At 53.9% G+C, this 15,505-nt stretch overlaps 1 protein-coding gene across 1 annotated transcript; it reads right to left on the reverse strand.

Annotated features, from left to right (window-relative positions):
• Nucleotides 1-677: 677 nt before the first annotated feature.
• LOC133354356 (growth/differentiation factor 10-like) lies at nt 678-14,694 on the reverse strand. Its single transcript, XM_061571136.1, has 3 exons — nt 14,281-14,694; nt 8,785-9,899; nt 678-900 (listed from the first exon to the last, which is right to left on the reverse strand). Exons 1-3 carry the CDS (start codon nt 14,552-14,554, stop codon nt 709-711), a joined length of 1,581 nt encoding a protein of 526 aa, XP_061427120.1. The 5' UTR covers nt 14,555-14,694; the 3' UTR covers nt 678-708.
• Nucleotides 14,695-15,505: the final 811 nt, after the last annotated feature.

Consider the following 15,505-nt stretch of genomic DNA (forward strand, 5'->3'; position numbering starts at 1 on the left):
GGTCTGAGCGGAAGATCTCCCCTTGCCTCTCCCATTGCCTCTCTCTCCTCTCCCCTCTTCTTTAATCACTCTTCTCTACCCACTCCACGCCCTTTCCCTCTTCATCCTCTCCCCTCTCATCCCCACCCATCCCCTCTCATCCCCACCCATCCCCTCCCCTCTCTCGTCATCCCGTCGACTACCCGCCCCGCTTCCTTTCCCTCTCTCACACCTCCCTCCTGAGTGTCCCTCTCGCCGCATCGTTCCACTGACACGCCTCGCCACTGCACAAGCTGATGCTGCTGATGCTGCTGATGCTGATGTTTGTCTCGTGAGTTGGGCCCTCTAACACGGGGCCAACACGAGCATCAGATCCGAAGAGATGCAGCGACGCCTCCGGTGTCCGCGTGGCCTCGCCACGTGCCCCCCACCACCACCCCCAAGGGCCCCCCTTTACTACCCGTGCCCCCTATTGCTCACCCCCCCCACCTTCACCCACCTGCTGGCTGTCTCGCGTCTCCCCCTGAGAGGTGCCGATGTGAAGCGCTGTCACAGATAGCGAGAGATGTTTGGGAAAGTCCGGGGGTTTGACCCCCCCCCCCAACACTTCGTATCCCCTCCTCCCCCCCGCCACTCCTCTTCTCTGACCCCCAAGAATATGGACTCCCCCCTTCGCCCCCCCCCCCACCCATCTCCCTCTGTGTTGTCGCCGGGGCGTCGGAGGCCCGGCTATCTGCAGGCGCACGACTCGACGGACATGTTGGGGTAGAGTTTGAGGACCACGCTGTCCGCCTGGTCCACGTAGAGGATGCTGAGCGGCGTCATCTTGTCCGGCACGCAGCACGGCCCCGGCAGCCCAGGCACGAGTCCCACTGCACGCATCACGCTCTGGATAGTCGCGTGGTTCGTGGGACGCACGCCCTACGGAGGGGTGGGGTGGGGGGGGGTGTGGGGAGCGGTGGTGCAGTGGTTAGGACGCTGAGTGGGGGGCTATCTTGTCCGGCACCAGCCCCACGACACGAACCACGATCCGGATGGTCGCGTGGTTCGTGGGACGCACGCCCTACGGAAGGGGGGGAGGGTGAGTGGGGGGAGCGGTGGTGCAGTGGTTAGGACGCTGAGTGGGGGGTTATCTTGTCCGGAACCAGCCCCACGACACGAACCACGGTCCGGATGTTCGCGTGGTTGGTGAGACGCACGGTACGTGGAGGGGTGTGGGGTGGGTGAGTTGGGGGAGCGGTGGCGCAGTGGTTGACGCACCGCGCTACCGTAGCCAACCGGGCGACCCGAGTTCGATTCGCGCTCACGGCCACACGAAACACGCGTACACATTATTTCGATTATTTATTTTGCCGCTGTGGATTTCCACATTGACGATGAGACACTCCCCGTCGAGCTATCATTTGTGGCCAGGTCGCTTCTGAAAAAGAAGCTAATGGCTCAGTGGATCTTACCTAGTACGATTTAAAAAATAGATTAGTTTTACTTGTGTATATTTTTTAAGTGATTTGTTTATCTTACCTGTAATTTGTACTCGTATCTTGTTTTTGTGTTACATTCTGACAGCGTGCCCCTTCTGGATAGCTGTAAAAAAAACAGCTTCATAGCTCATCGGATACCTCCGGTATATATATAAATATTTAGATTCACTAACACCGGTGACGCTTTATCCGAACCTGTCCTGCTGGGCCTTCCCCCTAGGTCGACTCAGACTCAAATGACTACCTGGTGCAATGCGTAAACAGTGGCACAGGGGGAGACAAAGGCGGCCAGGCGTGGTGTTGGCCACTCACACCCTTTAATTTTGAACGTCCAGTCGATAATTGACCATTGCCGATGGCGACGATGATGATGATGATCATCATTTTAGACTGACGCGTGCTTGAGAATCGATGCGAGTTTTAATTCCGATTCCATCTCACGGATTATTCCCAAGGGTGGCACAGTCGGTTTTTTTACAATCGGGTTTAATTGTCTTTTTATATTAAACCCGATCATCTGAGATTGGGAGAAATCCGGATTAACTGGTTCTAATTGCAGAACCGCACTTCGCCAACTTCTCAACGATGGGCTTCATCCATTCCAAGCTAAGGAACTCACTGGCGCCCACGATTGTGGAGGAGAAGCTCCTCGTGTTCATCAAGACCAACCTGCCCGCCGCATTCTACGACTACCCCGTGCCCGATGGCCCCCTCGAGTACGATAACAGCACCGACGAGGAAGCAGCCTAAGCCTTGGATCAGAGTTTCGTATTCATTAAACCAGGTTGTAATTCCCCGAAATCGGGTTTCATTGTATTAAAGAAAAAACCCGATGCCTGCCGCTGGAATAATCGGGTTTTTAAATCCTTTATATTAAGTTCGCTTGCTTGCTTGCTTGCGTGCTTGCGTGCTTGCTTGCTTGCTTACGACCGTGCAAATCTTTCGGTCGTTTTTTAACCCACTTCCCGTGATCCAATCGAGCTGACATTTTGCACACAGACTCGTTGTGCGAGACAATGAATGTTCGTGAAAAATGTTTTCCAAAATGTTACACTGTTTAGGGAAAACAAATTAAATATTTAATTACCAATTGCTTAATACTGGCAGACAATCATCTGACCCATAGGTGGCAGCCATCTCAGGCCAGAGGACGAGAGGACTCTAGCCGCCACGCATATAAAGGATTTATAGTGAAAAACTTTGCTTTTATGGGTTATACTTATTTCCACCCATGAGTATTCCCGTCACCTCTACAGCCACTAGAGGCGCTACCATCACAGCCCGATGCACAGGGGGGTGCTTCAAAACAATGTTAACACTCACGAGAATTTACAGCAACACCACAAGAAAATGTGTCGCCTCTGGGCTCTGGAGACCACCTGGAGAAGATTCCAGGCGCGCGTTGACAATGATGGCGAACAATTGGAGACTCTTTGAAGCTATTAATGTAAATTTGTTATCATGCTGCAGTGTATTCTCCGTTCTTTTAACCATTAAAAACGAGAGTCCCGTGTGAGTGTTAACATTTTATTGAAGCATCCTTTATTAAAACAAATTTTTGATTTAAAGCTTTCGTGACTGCAGGGATTCATATTCTTGGTTCTTTCGGTAAAGTCACGTAGAAGGGAAACAATAAAATAATACAAATATAAAACAATTCTATTTTATTATTTCCCTTCTACGTGACTTTACCGAAAGAACCAAGAATATAAAACAAAATTGTTGGTGACATGTGCGATCAGGCGGTGTTCTGGCCAGCACAACGCCTTTGTCTCAGCAGTGCTGATGTTTACACACCAATGCACCAGGTACTCATTTCAGGCTGAGTCGACCTAGGTGATACCCGGTACTGGTTAAGAAATGTGTAACGCTGAAATAAAGACGAAGGTTCCCCGTATAGCCTAAAGAGACGGTCACGGGCAAGTGCTGTTGGCGAGCACCTATGAAGGCCGTGACGGCACACGAGGGGGAGGGGGTGGCCAGCACCACGCGCGGCCGCTAACATAAAATAAAGATCCCCCGTACAGCCTTAACAGACTGTAGGGGCAAGTGCTGTTAGCGAGCACTTATGAAGGCCGGAACGGTACACGAGGGGTGGGTGGCCAGCACCACGCCCGACCGCCTTTGTCTCCCTAGCAGTGATGTTTACACACCGCACCAGGTACTCATTTGAGGCTGAGTCGACCTAGGGGAGGCCCAGGACCGGTATCAGAAAATCGTCACTGGTGTTTGCCGTGATCGGGAATCGAACCCGGGTCGCCAGGTTCGTAGTGCAGCGCGCTAACCACTACACTACCGCTCCCCGCGCGCTAACCACTACACATAAACATACACACATAAACATACACAACAAAAACTGCCATTCGCCACTAAGTCGCGGTGTCGTCACCACGACGCTTGTGCCAGGCTATGTGCACGTTGAGGCCACGTGAAGTGTCGAACGCCCGCTGGCAGGAGGTAACGGGGCATATCCAGGTGCCACGGGTCGACTGACTGAGATGACCGAGATGACTGGCTGATGCACCACCTGTGCCCCCTACTGTGCCAACTTGCTGTACTTTAGCCACCCGGCGCTCCGCTCGTTGTTGTGAGCGTCGCTCCTCTGCCCTCTGTTGTTGTTGGAGGGCGACTGCCTCCAACTGGCCAGTAGCGTCCTTCACGAGCCTCCTCCACAGAGGCCGATCTTGCCACCGCTGGTACCAGTCCACTCAGCTCCACATCCTCCTGTACCACATCACTCCATCTCTTCTCTAGCCCGTGCCGCGCTCGTTTAGCCCCCTCGATCCTGCCGAACAAAAGCTGTTTGGGCATGCGGTGGCTGGGTATGCGGGCTACATGACCCAGCCAATGCAGCCTTGCCTGCCGGAGGAGCTCACCGATGGGACTTTGTTCACATCTTTCAAAGATTTGTGAGCTCCTTAAACAATCCAGCCTGGTGAAAACCAGGATGGATCGTAGGCAGGCCAGCCTAAATGTTTCTAACCGGCGAAGATGTTCCATTAGGGGTGTCCACGTTTCGCAAGCGTAGAGAAGGAAGGGAATGACCGTGGCCGAGAAGACCTGAAGCTTCGTGCGGAGCGACAGACCAGGTAGCTTCCACACAGCGTTATGCAACCGATGAAAAGATGCCGCTCAACTGATTCGGAGTGAGACCTCTGCTGTCAACCCGGAGCCGGTCATGAGCACACTGCTCAGGTATGGGAAACTCTCCACTCTCTCCACAACTGCCCCATCACCAATTGGGAGTTGTGGGGGTGGAGTGTCCGATGGTAAAAATACCCAGGCAGGTGCTTAGTTTTGATGGTAAGGCCCCACTTCTTAGTGGCAAGCTCCAGGTTCTGCAGCAGCGCCTCCAACTCTTCCTCTGAGTGAGCAGCAATTACCATATCATCGGCATACATAACGTGGTTGAGCAATAGGGAGCCATCCCTTGACCGCACCGGGCATCGATCAGCCTCCCATTGTGTCTGTACCAGATGGAAATTACCAGATGGAAATAACAGCCATCGAAGGCTTCACGAACTACGTGGTCGAAATAGATGTTAAATAAATAAACTAAACATACATACACACACATACACACATATACATACACATAATACATACATACACACATAAACATACACACAGACACATACACACAGAAACATACACACACAATAGATACGCATAATACATACACAATGCATACATACACGCATAAACATACACACATGATACATACATACACACAAAAACATCTGCACATAATACAGGCACACATAATACATACACAATACACACATACTACATACACACATAAAGCATACACACATCATACATACACACAATACAGGCACAATGCTAACGGTGACACAAAAAAAATGCAGCCGCCGTTCGCCACTAAGCTATGGTGACGTTACCACAGCGCGTGTGCCAGGCTAGGTGCACTTTGATACCATCACGTGAATTATGGAAGGCCCTCTCTGCTGGCGGGTTACAACACACAGACCCAGGTGCCATGGGTTGACTTACTGAGATGACTGGCAGATGCGCTACCTATTCTCCCCACTATACCAACTTGCTGCGTTTTAAACGCCCAGCGCTCCGCTCGTTGTTGTGAGCGTCGCTCTTCCATCCACCCTTTGTTGTTGCCGAAAGCGACTGCCTCCAACTGCCTAGGAGCGTCCTTGACGAGTCTTCTCTGCAGAGGCCGATTTTGACATCGCTGGTCAAGTCATCGGCAAGTCCACTCAGCTCCACATCCTCCGCTCTATGCGGCCAAACAGAAGCTGCGTGGGCATGCGGTGGCTGGGCATGCAGGCTACGTGACCCAGCCAATGCGGCCTCGTCTGCCGGAGGAGCTCAGTGATAGAACTGTGTTCAGATCTTTCAAGGATTTGTGAGCTGCTCACATAATGTAGTGGTGTTAAACCCGAGTGGTTATGTTTACACACCGCACCAGGTACTCATTTGAGGCTGAGTCGACCTAGGGGAGTCCCAGGAACGGTTCAGATAATCGTCACTGGGTGTTGGCCGTGAGCGGGAATCGAACCCGGGCGCCAGGTTCGTATCGCAGCGCGCTAACCGCTACACCACCGCTCCCCACGACATATCCACACAATGACGCACACATTGACAGACACGTGTGTTACTGTCCCAATGAACTTCACTCGCTGATTCCTCCACACCGTGTTGAGGACTTGGTCCGCTCGACATTCACCGTTTCGTCTCATCCACACTCTGTGCAACCACCAGCGCACTGGAGGTCACGACAACTCACTCAACCACTCACTCAGCCACTCAGCCATTCACTCAACCACTCACTCAGCCACTCAGCCACTCAGCCACTCACTCAACCGCTCACTCACCCACTCACTCAGCCACTCACTCAGCCACTCACTCAGCCACTCACTCACTCAGCCACTCACTCAACCACTCACTCAGCCACTCACTCAACCACTCACTCAACCACTCACTCAGCCACTCACTCACCCACTCACCAATCCACTCACTCACTAAGCTGCAGGTCACTTCACTTCACTTCTCTCTCTCTGCCTTTTCCCGTCACTTTGCCGCACATTGGAACTCCCTCTCCCATCACCGCCGCCTCTTGTTCCCAAGTTCTTAAAATAACAACAACAACACTAATAACCTCGCTCAATTCAAGAGACGCGTTACAGTGCTGTTTGTGGCTGGCCCCCTTGGCATTTTGGGCTTCTTGTTCTGCACTCAGTAACCGTGTCGTGTTTTTAATTAACTCCCAAGACCACCACGATACGATGTCTGAATTTGAATGATGATGGTGATGATGATTTTGTGATGATGTTAAGATGATGCTCTTTGGATTACGATGATGGTTTATAGATGATGATTGTTTTATTTTTTATAATGGACTGTTAAAATCAAAACGACGATTTATAAATCAGGATGATTCTTATTCTTAGTTCTTTCGGTAAAGTCACGTAGAAGGGAAGTAATAAAATAATAAAAATAAAACAATGAAATTCGCACGACGTTTCGATTGCAACACAAGCAATCATCATCAGGTGTGAAAACCACACCAAATTTTTTTTTTAACTGGCGTTTTTTTTTCTTGCTGTGGTTTTCACACCTGATGATGATTGCTTGTGCTGCAATCGAAACGTCGTGAGAATGTAATAGTTTTATTTTTATTATTTTATAATTTCCCTTCTACGTGACTTTACCGATAGAACCAAGAATTCTGAATCCCTGCAATCACGAAAACTTTAAATCGAAATTCAGGATGATTCTGTCTCTACGATGGTGATCTTGAAATAAGGACGATGACATATTATTGTTAACGAAGGACTTAGGCCGATGGATTATTAATGAGGATGGTGGACCATTGATTATGATGATGACGATGGATTATTATCGATAATTTCGTGACGATGATGCTACTGCAACGGCAGTGATGCACTTGCACAGTTAACAGAAACAAAACTCAACTTATCCAGGAATCACACTGTGTGTGGTCCTTTATATGTCACGATGTTATCGGGCCAACTGATTCAATGCTCTGCCCGTGAGAGGCAAACGGAGGACTCTGAGAATATCCACGGGGTCCAGACGGGACAGGTTGGAGTCGGCAATTGACGCTTTGCTGTACCGCCGTCTCCTGGCGAGTCGGGGTACGGCTCCATCTCGACGCCAAATCCACGCGTTACATTGTGACCGCCGCTCCATATTTCTCACGTGATAAGCCACTTCGTGGAGCTCTCGTTTGCGGTGGGCAGGTCGCTTTTTGAAAATAACTCTATAGCTCAGTTGGCCGTTCCTGGTTAAAAAAAAAGGGGGAAATAATAAAATAATAAAAATTAAACATAATAAAATAATTATTGTGAGAATTATTTTATTATGTTTAATTTTTATTATTTTCTTGTGAGAATTATTTTATTATGTTTTATTTTTATTATTTTATTATTTCACTTCTACGTGACTTTACCGATAAAACCAAGAAGATGAATCCCTGCAGTCACGAAAGCTTTAAATCGAAAAATAATAGGTGAATTTAGTTTAGTTTAGGTGAGTTTTGCATGGGGCCGTCCATGGGGGGGGGGTGTTGGGGGGCCCAGGACAACTCACAGACCATGTGGAGCCTCCGATGCCTTCAAACGTGCACGGGGCCGTCACACCCTCTCCGCCGTAGCCTGGCTCCGCAACATCAGTGCGGTGGTCCACCAACCCCCCCCCCCTCGCTGCTACCTCCGCAGCGTTTGAATCACGCGTGGTTGGCCACGTCACGTGTAGAGTCGCTGCGGTCACGTGCTGCGCAAAGCAACGCGTCTGCTGCGGCGTTAGCTATAATTGTGCATTACCTTTTTATTTGTCCAGGTAAGGCCTACTGAGCTATGTATATACATAGTTCTTTTTCAGAAGCGACCTGGTCACAAATGATAAAGTGGATTATCACGTGGAAATGTATAGCAGCCGGACGACCCGGAGAAAAAACTCCAAATATACAGCAGCAGGCGTCAGGGTCGGGATCGAACCCACGACCTCCTGCATACCAGGCGAGGTAGTTGACATCTCCTAGCCACCGTGATGATGATGATGATGAGAGAAAAACACCGCAAACTCCAAATATACAGCAGCAGGCGTCAGGGTCAAGATCGAACCCACGACCTCCTGTACACCAGGCGAGGTAGTTAACATCTCCTAGCCACCGTGATGATGATGACGATGACGAGAGAGAGAACCCGCAAACTCCAAATGCACAGCAGCAGGCGTCAGGGTCGGGATCGAACCCACGACCCCCTGCATACCAGGCGAGGTAGCTAACATCTCCTAGTCACCGCTGCCTCGATGCCTCCTCCCGTACCTTGGACATGGGGAAGTCGCAGGTGCCGGCGCAGTAGTGCGCGAGGTACGCCTTGGGGGAGATGATCCACTTGTCCCAGCCGATGTCGGCAAAGTCCACCGTGAGGTGGCGTCGTGCGCACGCCGTGAGGGGGGGAGGGCCCCCCCCCACCGCGTGACCCCCGCCCGGGGGACGCCGCTTGTCCGCTCTGCGCCTCCGTTCCGCCTCGGTCTTCCCACGACCCCGGCCGCCGCCGCCGCCGCCGCTGTGGCTGCTGCTGTTACTTCGACTGCTGCTGTTGGCTCCTCCGTGATCCCTCTGCCTCTGCGCGTCTCTGGGTCGAGATCTGCGCTGGGATGACGATGATGCTGCTGCTGATGAAGATGGTGAATATGATGCTGATGATGATGATGCTGATGCTGATGATGATCTTCTTTCCTGTGCCATCTCTTCATCGTCATCACCATCACTGCCATCGTCCTCATCATCACCATGACCATCATCACCGTCCTCGAAGGAAGGGGGGGGAGCCAGGAGACGCGACCCGGGCAGTTCATTTGTCCGCAGCGACGCGTCGCGCCTCTGCCGCACCGCTCCTCCAACGTCCCCCTCGGACTCAACCTCGACCCCGGCTCCCCTGTCCGACCCGCCCTGCTCATCGTCCCCATCGGCGAGGGGGTCCGGTCCCCGCGACCCGGCAGACCCCCCGCGCGCCTGGTGCAGAGCCCGCAGCTGCAGGACGCTCGCGACGCCGCCGTCCCCTGCCAGGGCCGAGTCGAACGCGAAGACGAGGAGGTAAGGGACCTCGTCGGCACGCCTGGGACCCGTGCGGATGTCCGCGTGGAGCCAGGGCATCCCTCGGGAGCGCGCCTCGCCCAGCGGCGCCGTGACGTCGCGCGCGTGCCAGTGCGCGTAGCTCGAGGGGATGAACGAGAATGACGCACGGCGAGGGGAGCCCGCGCCGGGGTCGCCGCGGGGGTGCGCCGATCCCCACAGGGACACGGAGACGCGCTGGGGCCCACGTCCCTGACGACTCGGCGCGCCCGGGGGGAAGTGGAGAGACGCGGCGATGAGAGACTCGGACGCGGGGATGAGGGAGAGGTTAAAGGAGAAGTGGGGTCCTGGCGGCGAGTCTCCTGGGGGAGGGGAGCGGGGGGGGGGGGGGGGTGAGAGAGGGAGAGACGCGGGTTACGGGGGGCTGCGGGGGTCACGGGGAGATGAGGTCATCATGGGGGGGGTGGGTGAGAGAGGGAGACGTGGGTCACGGGGAGATGAGGTCATCATGGGGGGGGTGAGAGAGGGAGACACGGGTTACGGGGGGCCACGGGGGTCATGGGGGGATGAGGTCATAATTGGGGGGGTTAGAGAGGGAGACGCGGGTCACGGGGGGCCACGGGGGTCATGGGGGGATGAGGTCATAATTGGGGGGGGTTAGAGAGGGAGACGCGGGTCACGGGGGGATGAGGTCCTATACTCGGATGTTTGGCCAACTCCAAGAATGATACGAGTCTGGGTCAAGCGAGGGGATAGGAGGGGTCTAGAGTGTGAAAGGGGTCGCAAACGGGTCGCGCTTGACCTCCCTGTGTCGGGGTGACCCCCCCCCCCCCCACCCAGTGCCCCCATCACGCCGCGCCACGCGATCCCCAAACTGCACGCCAGGGGACGCCACGTGACCGCGGTGGCGAAGAGAGGAGGCGAGGCGCTTGATTTTGTTTGTTTAGAAATACACGGTTGTCGGGCACGCAGGCAGGTAGGACTCGAATCGCCAAGCGGTCAGCAACAAACGGCACTGTTCAAGTTGTCAATGCGCTCGAGCGAGCGCATTGACAACTTGTTGTTTTAAGAACTTTGGAGAAGAGACGATGGTGGCAGAGCGAAGCAGCAGGATGAGGAGTGACGTGAGCGGGTGGATGGATGGGTGAGTGAGTGGGTGAGTAAGTGGGTGAGTGAGTGAGTGGGTGAGTGAGTGGGTGAGTGAGTGGGTGAGTAGGTGAGTGAGTAGGTGAGTGAGTGGGTGATTGTTTTGCGAGTGACTGGGCGAGTGAGCGGGTTAGTGAGTGAGTGGGTGAGTGAGTGATTGATTGGCGAGTGAGTGGGTGAGTGAGTGGGTGAGTGGGTGAGTGGGTGAGTGAGTGGGTGAGTGGGCGAGTGGGTGAGTGAGTGGGTGAGTGAGTGGGTGATTGTTTGGCGAGTGAGTGGGTGTGTGAGCGGGTGAGTGAGTGGGTGAGTGAGTGGGTGAGTGAGTGGGTGAGTGGGTGAGTGAGTGAGTGGGTGAGTGAGTGAGTGGGTGATTGTTTGGTGAGTGAGTGGGCGAGTGAGTGGATGAGTGAGTGGGTGAGTGAGTGGGTGAGTGAGTGAGTGAGTGGGTGATTGATTGGCGAGTGAGTGGGTGAGTGAATGCAGACGGACTGACGAACCCAATTGCCGGACTGCACTACGCCTTAATATCAGCGTATAAAGCGCACACCGCACATCATCATCTCGATCTCGTAGAGAACGAGAGAGAGAGAGGACGACTTAGAGGCGCCAGGAGGAGGAGGAGGGGGAACCACAGAATCAGAATATTAATTTATTCTGGAAGAATCCGATGAGCTATGAAGCAATTTCTGTTCACAGTTGTCCAGACGAGGAGCAGGAAGGCAGTAGCCACGCTGTGAGGAGCCGGCACTACCAACACTTGTCCAATCTCTGCGGTCCTATGTATACGAAGACGTTATCGGCTAACTAATGAGTAATCTTCGTTTTTTCGGTAAAGTCACGTAGGTAAAAAAAATGTAATTAAAATTTATAAAATAAAATAATTTTTATTTCATTTTTTTTACCTACGTGACTTTACCGAAAAAACTAAGGATATGAATCCTTGCAGTCACGAAAGCTTCAAATCTAGAATTAACTAATGAGCGTCTGTGGGATGAAACCAGCGCGCGCGGAGATGCCCCGGGCGTGCGAGGGGGCAACACTCTATCCCATACCGACGGAGCAGGTGGATTTGCACATTTGTCTGCTGGCGTGCTGGGGTAATCGCTCCACCTCGACGCCCATGGAAAGACAGTTTCGCCAACATACACTATGAGACCTCCTTTACCAGTGGCAAAATATAGTAGTAGGTTTTTACCCTTTAAACTGGTACAAAACTGACACCTTTATACAAGGCATCATGTTTGCAATAACCACAACACAAGCAGTCAAAATGCAAACAAAAAGAAAGGCTAGGCTCTAAGGAAAGCCTAGGCTCTAAGGAAAGCTGTCTCGGGTGTGGACCAATCAACTTCAAGGACAGTGCATATCATTATCATTATCAGAGTTGTTTCTTTTTGTTTGCATTTTGACTGCTTGTGTTGTGGTTATTACAAACATGATGCCTTGTATAAACGTGTCAGTTTTGTACCAGTTTAAAGGGTAAAAACCTACTACTATATTTCGCCAACATCTTTGTGCGTTCCACCAACCCCTCGCTGCTGCTGCTGATGCTGCCGCTGCCTCCTGCAGCGCTGCATCACAGGCAGCCAGGTGCAGCATCGCCACCACCAGTGCCCGGATGAGATCTGCCCGAATCCACTTTCCGAACTGCACGTGCGCTTCCGTGCAACACACGGAATGGGATCGAACTCAGAGTCGCGCTTTCAAACTCCACCGTGCGGCTCGATTGAAGGGGGGGGGGATTGGGGGAGGGGGTGGGGGGCGCTCCTCTCCCCCCCAAGGCCCCCACCCTGCCAGGTGCGCGCTCTACCCAGGTGTAGGAGCCCTGCGGGAAGGCGCGCCACGCGGAGCCACGCGGGGAGCCCGGGGCGAGAGGTGTCCCAGCGTCCCAACCCGCCCGGGCGACTCGGCTGGGCACGGGCAGTACAGTCTAGATATGTGAGGTCTATAGCGATACAGTCTAGAGATGTGAAGTCTATAGCGATACAGTCTAGAGATGTGAGGTCTATAGCAGTACAGTCTAGAGATGTGAGGTCTACAGCAGTACAGTCTAGAGATGTGAAGTCTATAGCGATACAGTCTAGAGATGTGAAGTCTATAGCGATACAGTCTAGAGATGTGAGGTCTACAGCAGTACAGTCTAGAGATACAGCAGTACAGTCTATAGCGATACAGTCTAGAGATGTGAGGTCTACAGCAGTACAGTCTAGAGATGCACGGTCCATAGCAGTACAGTCTAGAGATGAGCGGTCTATAGCGATACAGTCTAGATATGTGAAGTCTATAGCAGTACAGTCTAGAGATGTGAGGCCTATAGCAGTGCAGTCTAGAGATGAGCAGTCTATAGCAGTACAGTCTAGATATATGAGGTCTATAGCCATACAGTCTAGAGATGTGAGGTCTGTAGCAATGACGTCGAAAGCAATTTCGTCTCGGGAAATCCGGTCCAGCCAACTCTAGCGCTGTCTAGTCCAGAGGATTACAGTGTGGAGAAATGCGTCATTCCCAGTCTCATCGACTAACCCAGCCCTTGCACGACCGGGTCTAGACGAGTCTGGATGACACCTTGCCAGCCCTATTGGCCAGATGCATTGCGACTCGGCGCGCCTGTGCGGCTGCGGCGTGGCAGGTGAGTACAGCAAGCGGGATCGTGAACCCGTGTGTGCTGCCCGTAGCTATGTGAGTGTGACCCCCCCCTCCCCCCACACACACACACTCGTGTAAAGCAGTGAGCCGCTGTGGTTTTATGTTAAACTCAAATAAACTTCTACGGCTTCCTCCCACGCGGAGTCAGACGCTCATCCATCACTCATGGAGATATTCACGTGAATTCATTGACTCTATTTGGTTACACGCAAATGCGGGGCACAGGCCGAAACGTCCAAAAAAAAAACGTCAAGCGGCCAGCAACACCCAGCACTATCAGCTAAGTCGCAATAGGCAAGAGTTTAACGCGTTCTTTTATTTATTGAGCGAGGTTATAACGGAATCGGTCAAACATCTCGAGGGATCAAGACCCTCCTGCACATGTGCCTCGAGACTCGGTGAGGATTTATGCGAATTCGTGGCATACGGGGTTGGGGGGGGGGTCAAAAGGGGGGGGGGCGGGGGGACGCTGCACCCCCCCCCTCCTCAAAACCTTCCCACCTTCGGCGCGCGTGTTAGGTGGCGATTGTAGATAATGCTGCTGCTGATGATGATGAAGATGTTATTTGTAACTCATGATGATTGATGTGGTCATCATGATCATCATCACCATCACATCCGCGCAGGACGGTGGTGATGTGAGGACAGGACAGGGAGGGCACGTCACGTGGTGAGTGAGGGGTGGGGGTCACGTGGTGAGCGAGGGGGTGAGGGTCACGTGGTGAGTGATTGAGTAAGTGGGGGTCACGTGGTGAGTGAGTGAGTGGGGGTCACGTGGTGAGCGAGGGGGTGGGGGTCACGTGGTGAGTGAGTGGGTGTCACGTGGTGAGTGAGTGAGTGGGGGTCACGTGGTGAGTGAGTGGGGGTCACGTGGTGAGTGAGTGGGTGTCACGTGGTGAGCGAGAGGATGAGGGTCACGTGGTGAGTGAGTGAGTGGGGGTCACGTCTCGCCTGGGCTCAGTGCCGCGATGCTCCGCACGCTGTTGCCGCGGATTCGCGCTCCTCCCTCGCGGCGGCACCGCTCGTAGAGGGCGCGCATGCGGGCAGCCAGCTCGCCGCCCTCATGCTGATGGTGGTGCTGATGATGGTGCTGATGGTGCTGCTGCTGATGCTGATGGTGCTGATGACGATGATGGTGCTGCTGCTGCTGGTGGTGGTGGTCGGTTGCCACCCCAGTGAAGAGCAGCAGCAGCAGCATCAGCCGCGGCCTCCGCTCGCTGCTCATGTTGGCACAGAGTCCCCTACAGAGTCCCCTACAGGCACCCCGGTGGGAGGCCCCTCCTGGGACGGGGAGACCCCGCGGGGGTCGGCGCGGCCATCCCCCCTCTTCCCTGACCCCCCCTCTCTGATCCCCCCTCTCCCTGATCCCCCCTCTCTGATCCCCCCTCTCCCTGATCCCCCCTCTTACCCGATCCCCTCTTCCCTAATCCCCCCTCTCCCGGATCCCCTCTCCCTGATCTCCTCTCCCTGATCCCCTTTCCCTGATCCCCCTTCTCTCTGATCCCCTCTCCCTGATCCCCCCTCCTTGATCCCCTTTTCCTGATTCCTTCTCCCTGATCCCACCTCCCTGATCCCCTCTCGTCGGCTTGGCTCTATGCCCCCCCCCCACTCCTTTCCCCCCTCGCTAATCCCCACTTTGTGCTCCTCAATCACATCTCCTCCTCTCTCGCCCCCCCCCCCCCTTACTCCTCGCCCCCACCACTCTCCTCTCTCGCCCTACTCCTTGATCCCGCCGATCCACTCCCTCGCCCGCTCCTCACTGCCGACGTTGCCTTTGGGAGCAGAGTCCTGGGTGGAGTTTCCCCAGGTTCGGAATTCCCGGGTTCGAGTCCCGGGTTCTAAGTGCTGGCTTCTGGGGAAAGTCATCGACGAGAGAGAGAAAGAGAGAGATTCCCGGCTGGAGGTCCCGGGGTTTGGAGATGCGACTGCGCCTTGCAAGCTCCCTCCCGGCGCGCCTCACACGAACTCCTCGGCTCAGAGACCCGCACGCTCCACGCCTCCCGTCCCTCTTCCTCGACGCTCCGCGGGGAACCCGTCGAGGGGGATCGAACCGGGGTCCCTGTGACAACGGGAGCCCTCGTGAGCGGTGACGTCTTCAGTCACTCGGGTGTCAGTCGAGCGGAGCGATTAACCGGCGACTCCACGTGTCTTCCTCGCGACCCCACGTGTCTCCTTG

The sequence above is a fragment of the Lethenteron reissneri genome, chromosome 47 (genome assembly GCF_015708825.2).
Source record: "Lethenteron reissneri isolate LAM-NWPU_2019-01 chromosome 47, ASM1570882v1, whole genome shotgun sequence".
NCBI classification, from domain to species: domain Eukaryota; kingdom Metazoa; phylum Chordata; class Hyperoartia; order Petromyzontiformes; family Petromyzontidae; genus Lethenteron; species Lethenteron reissneri.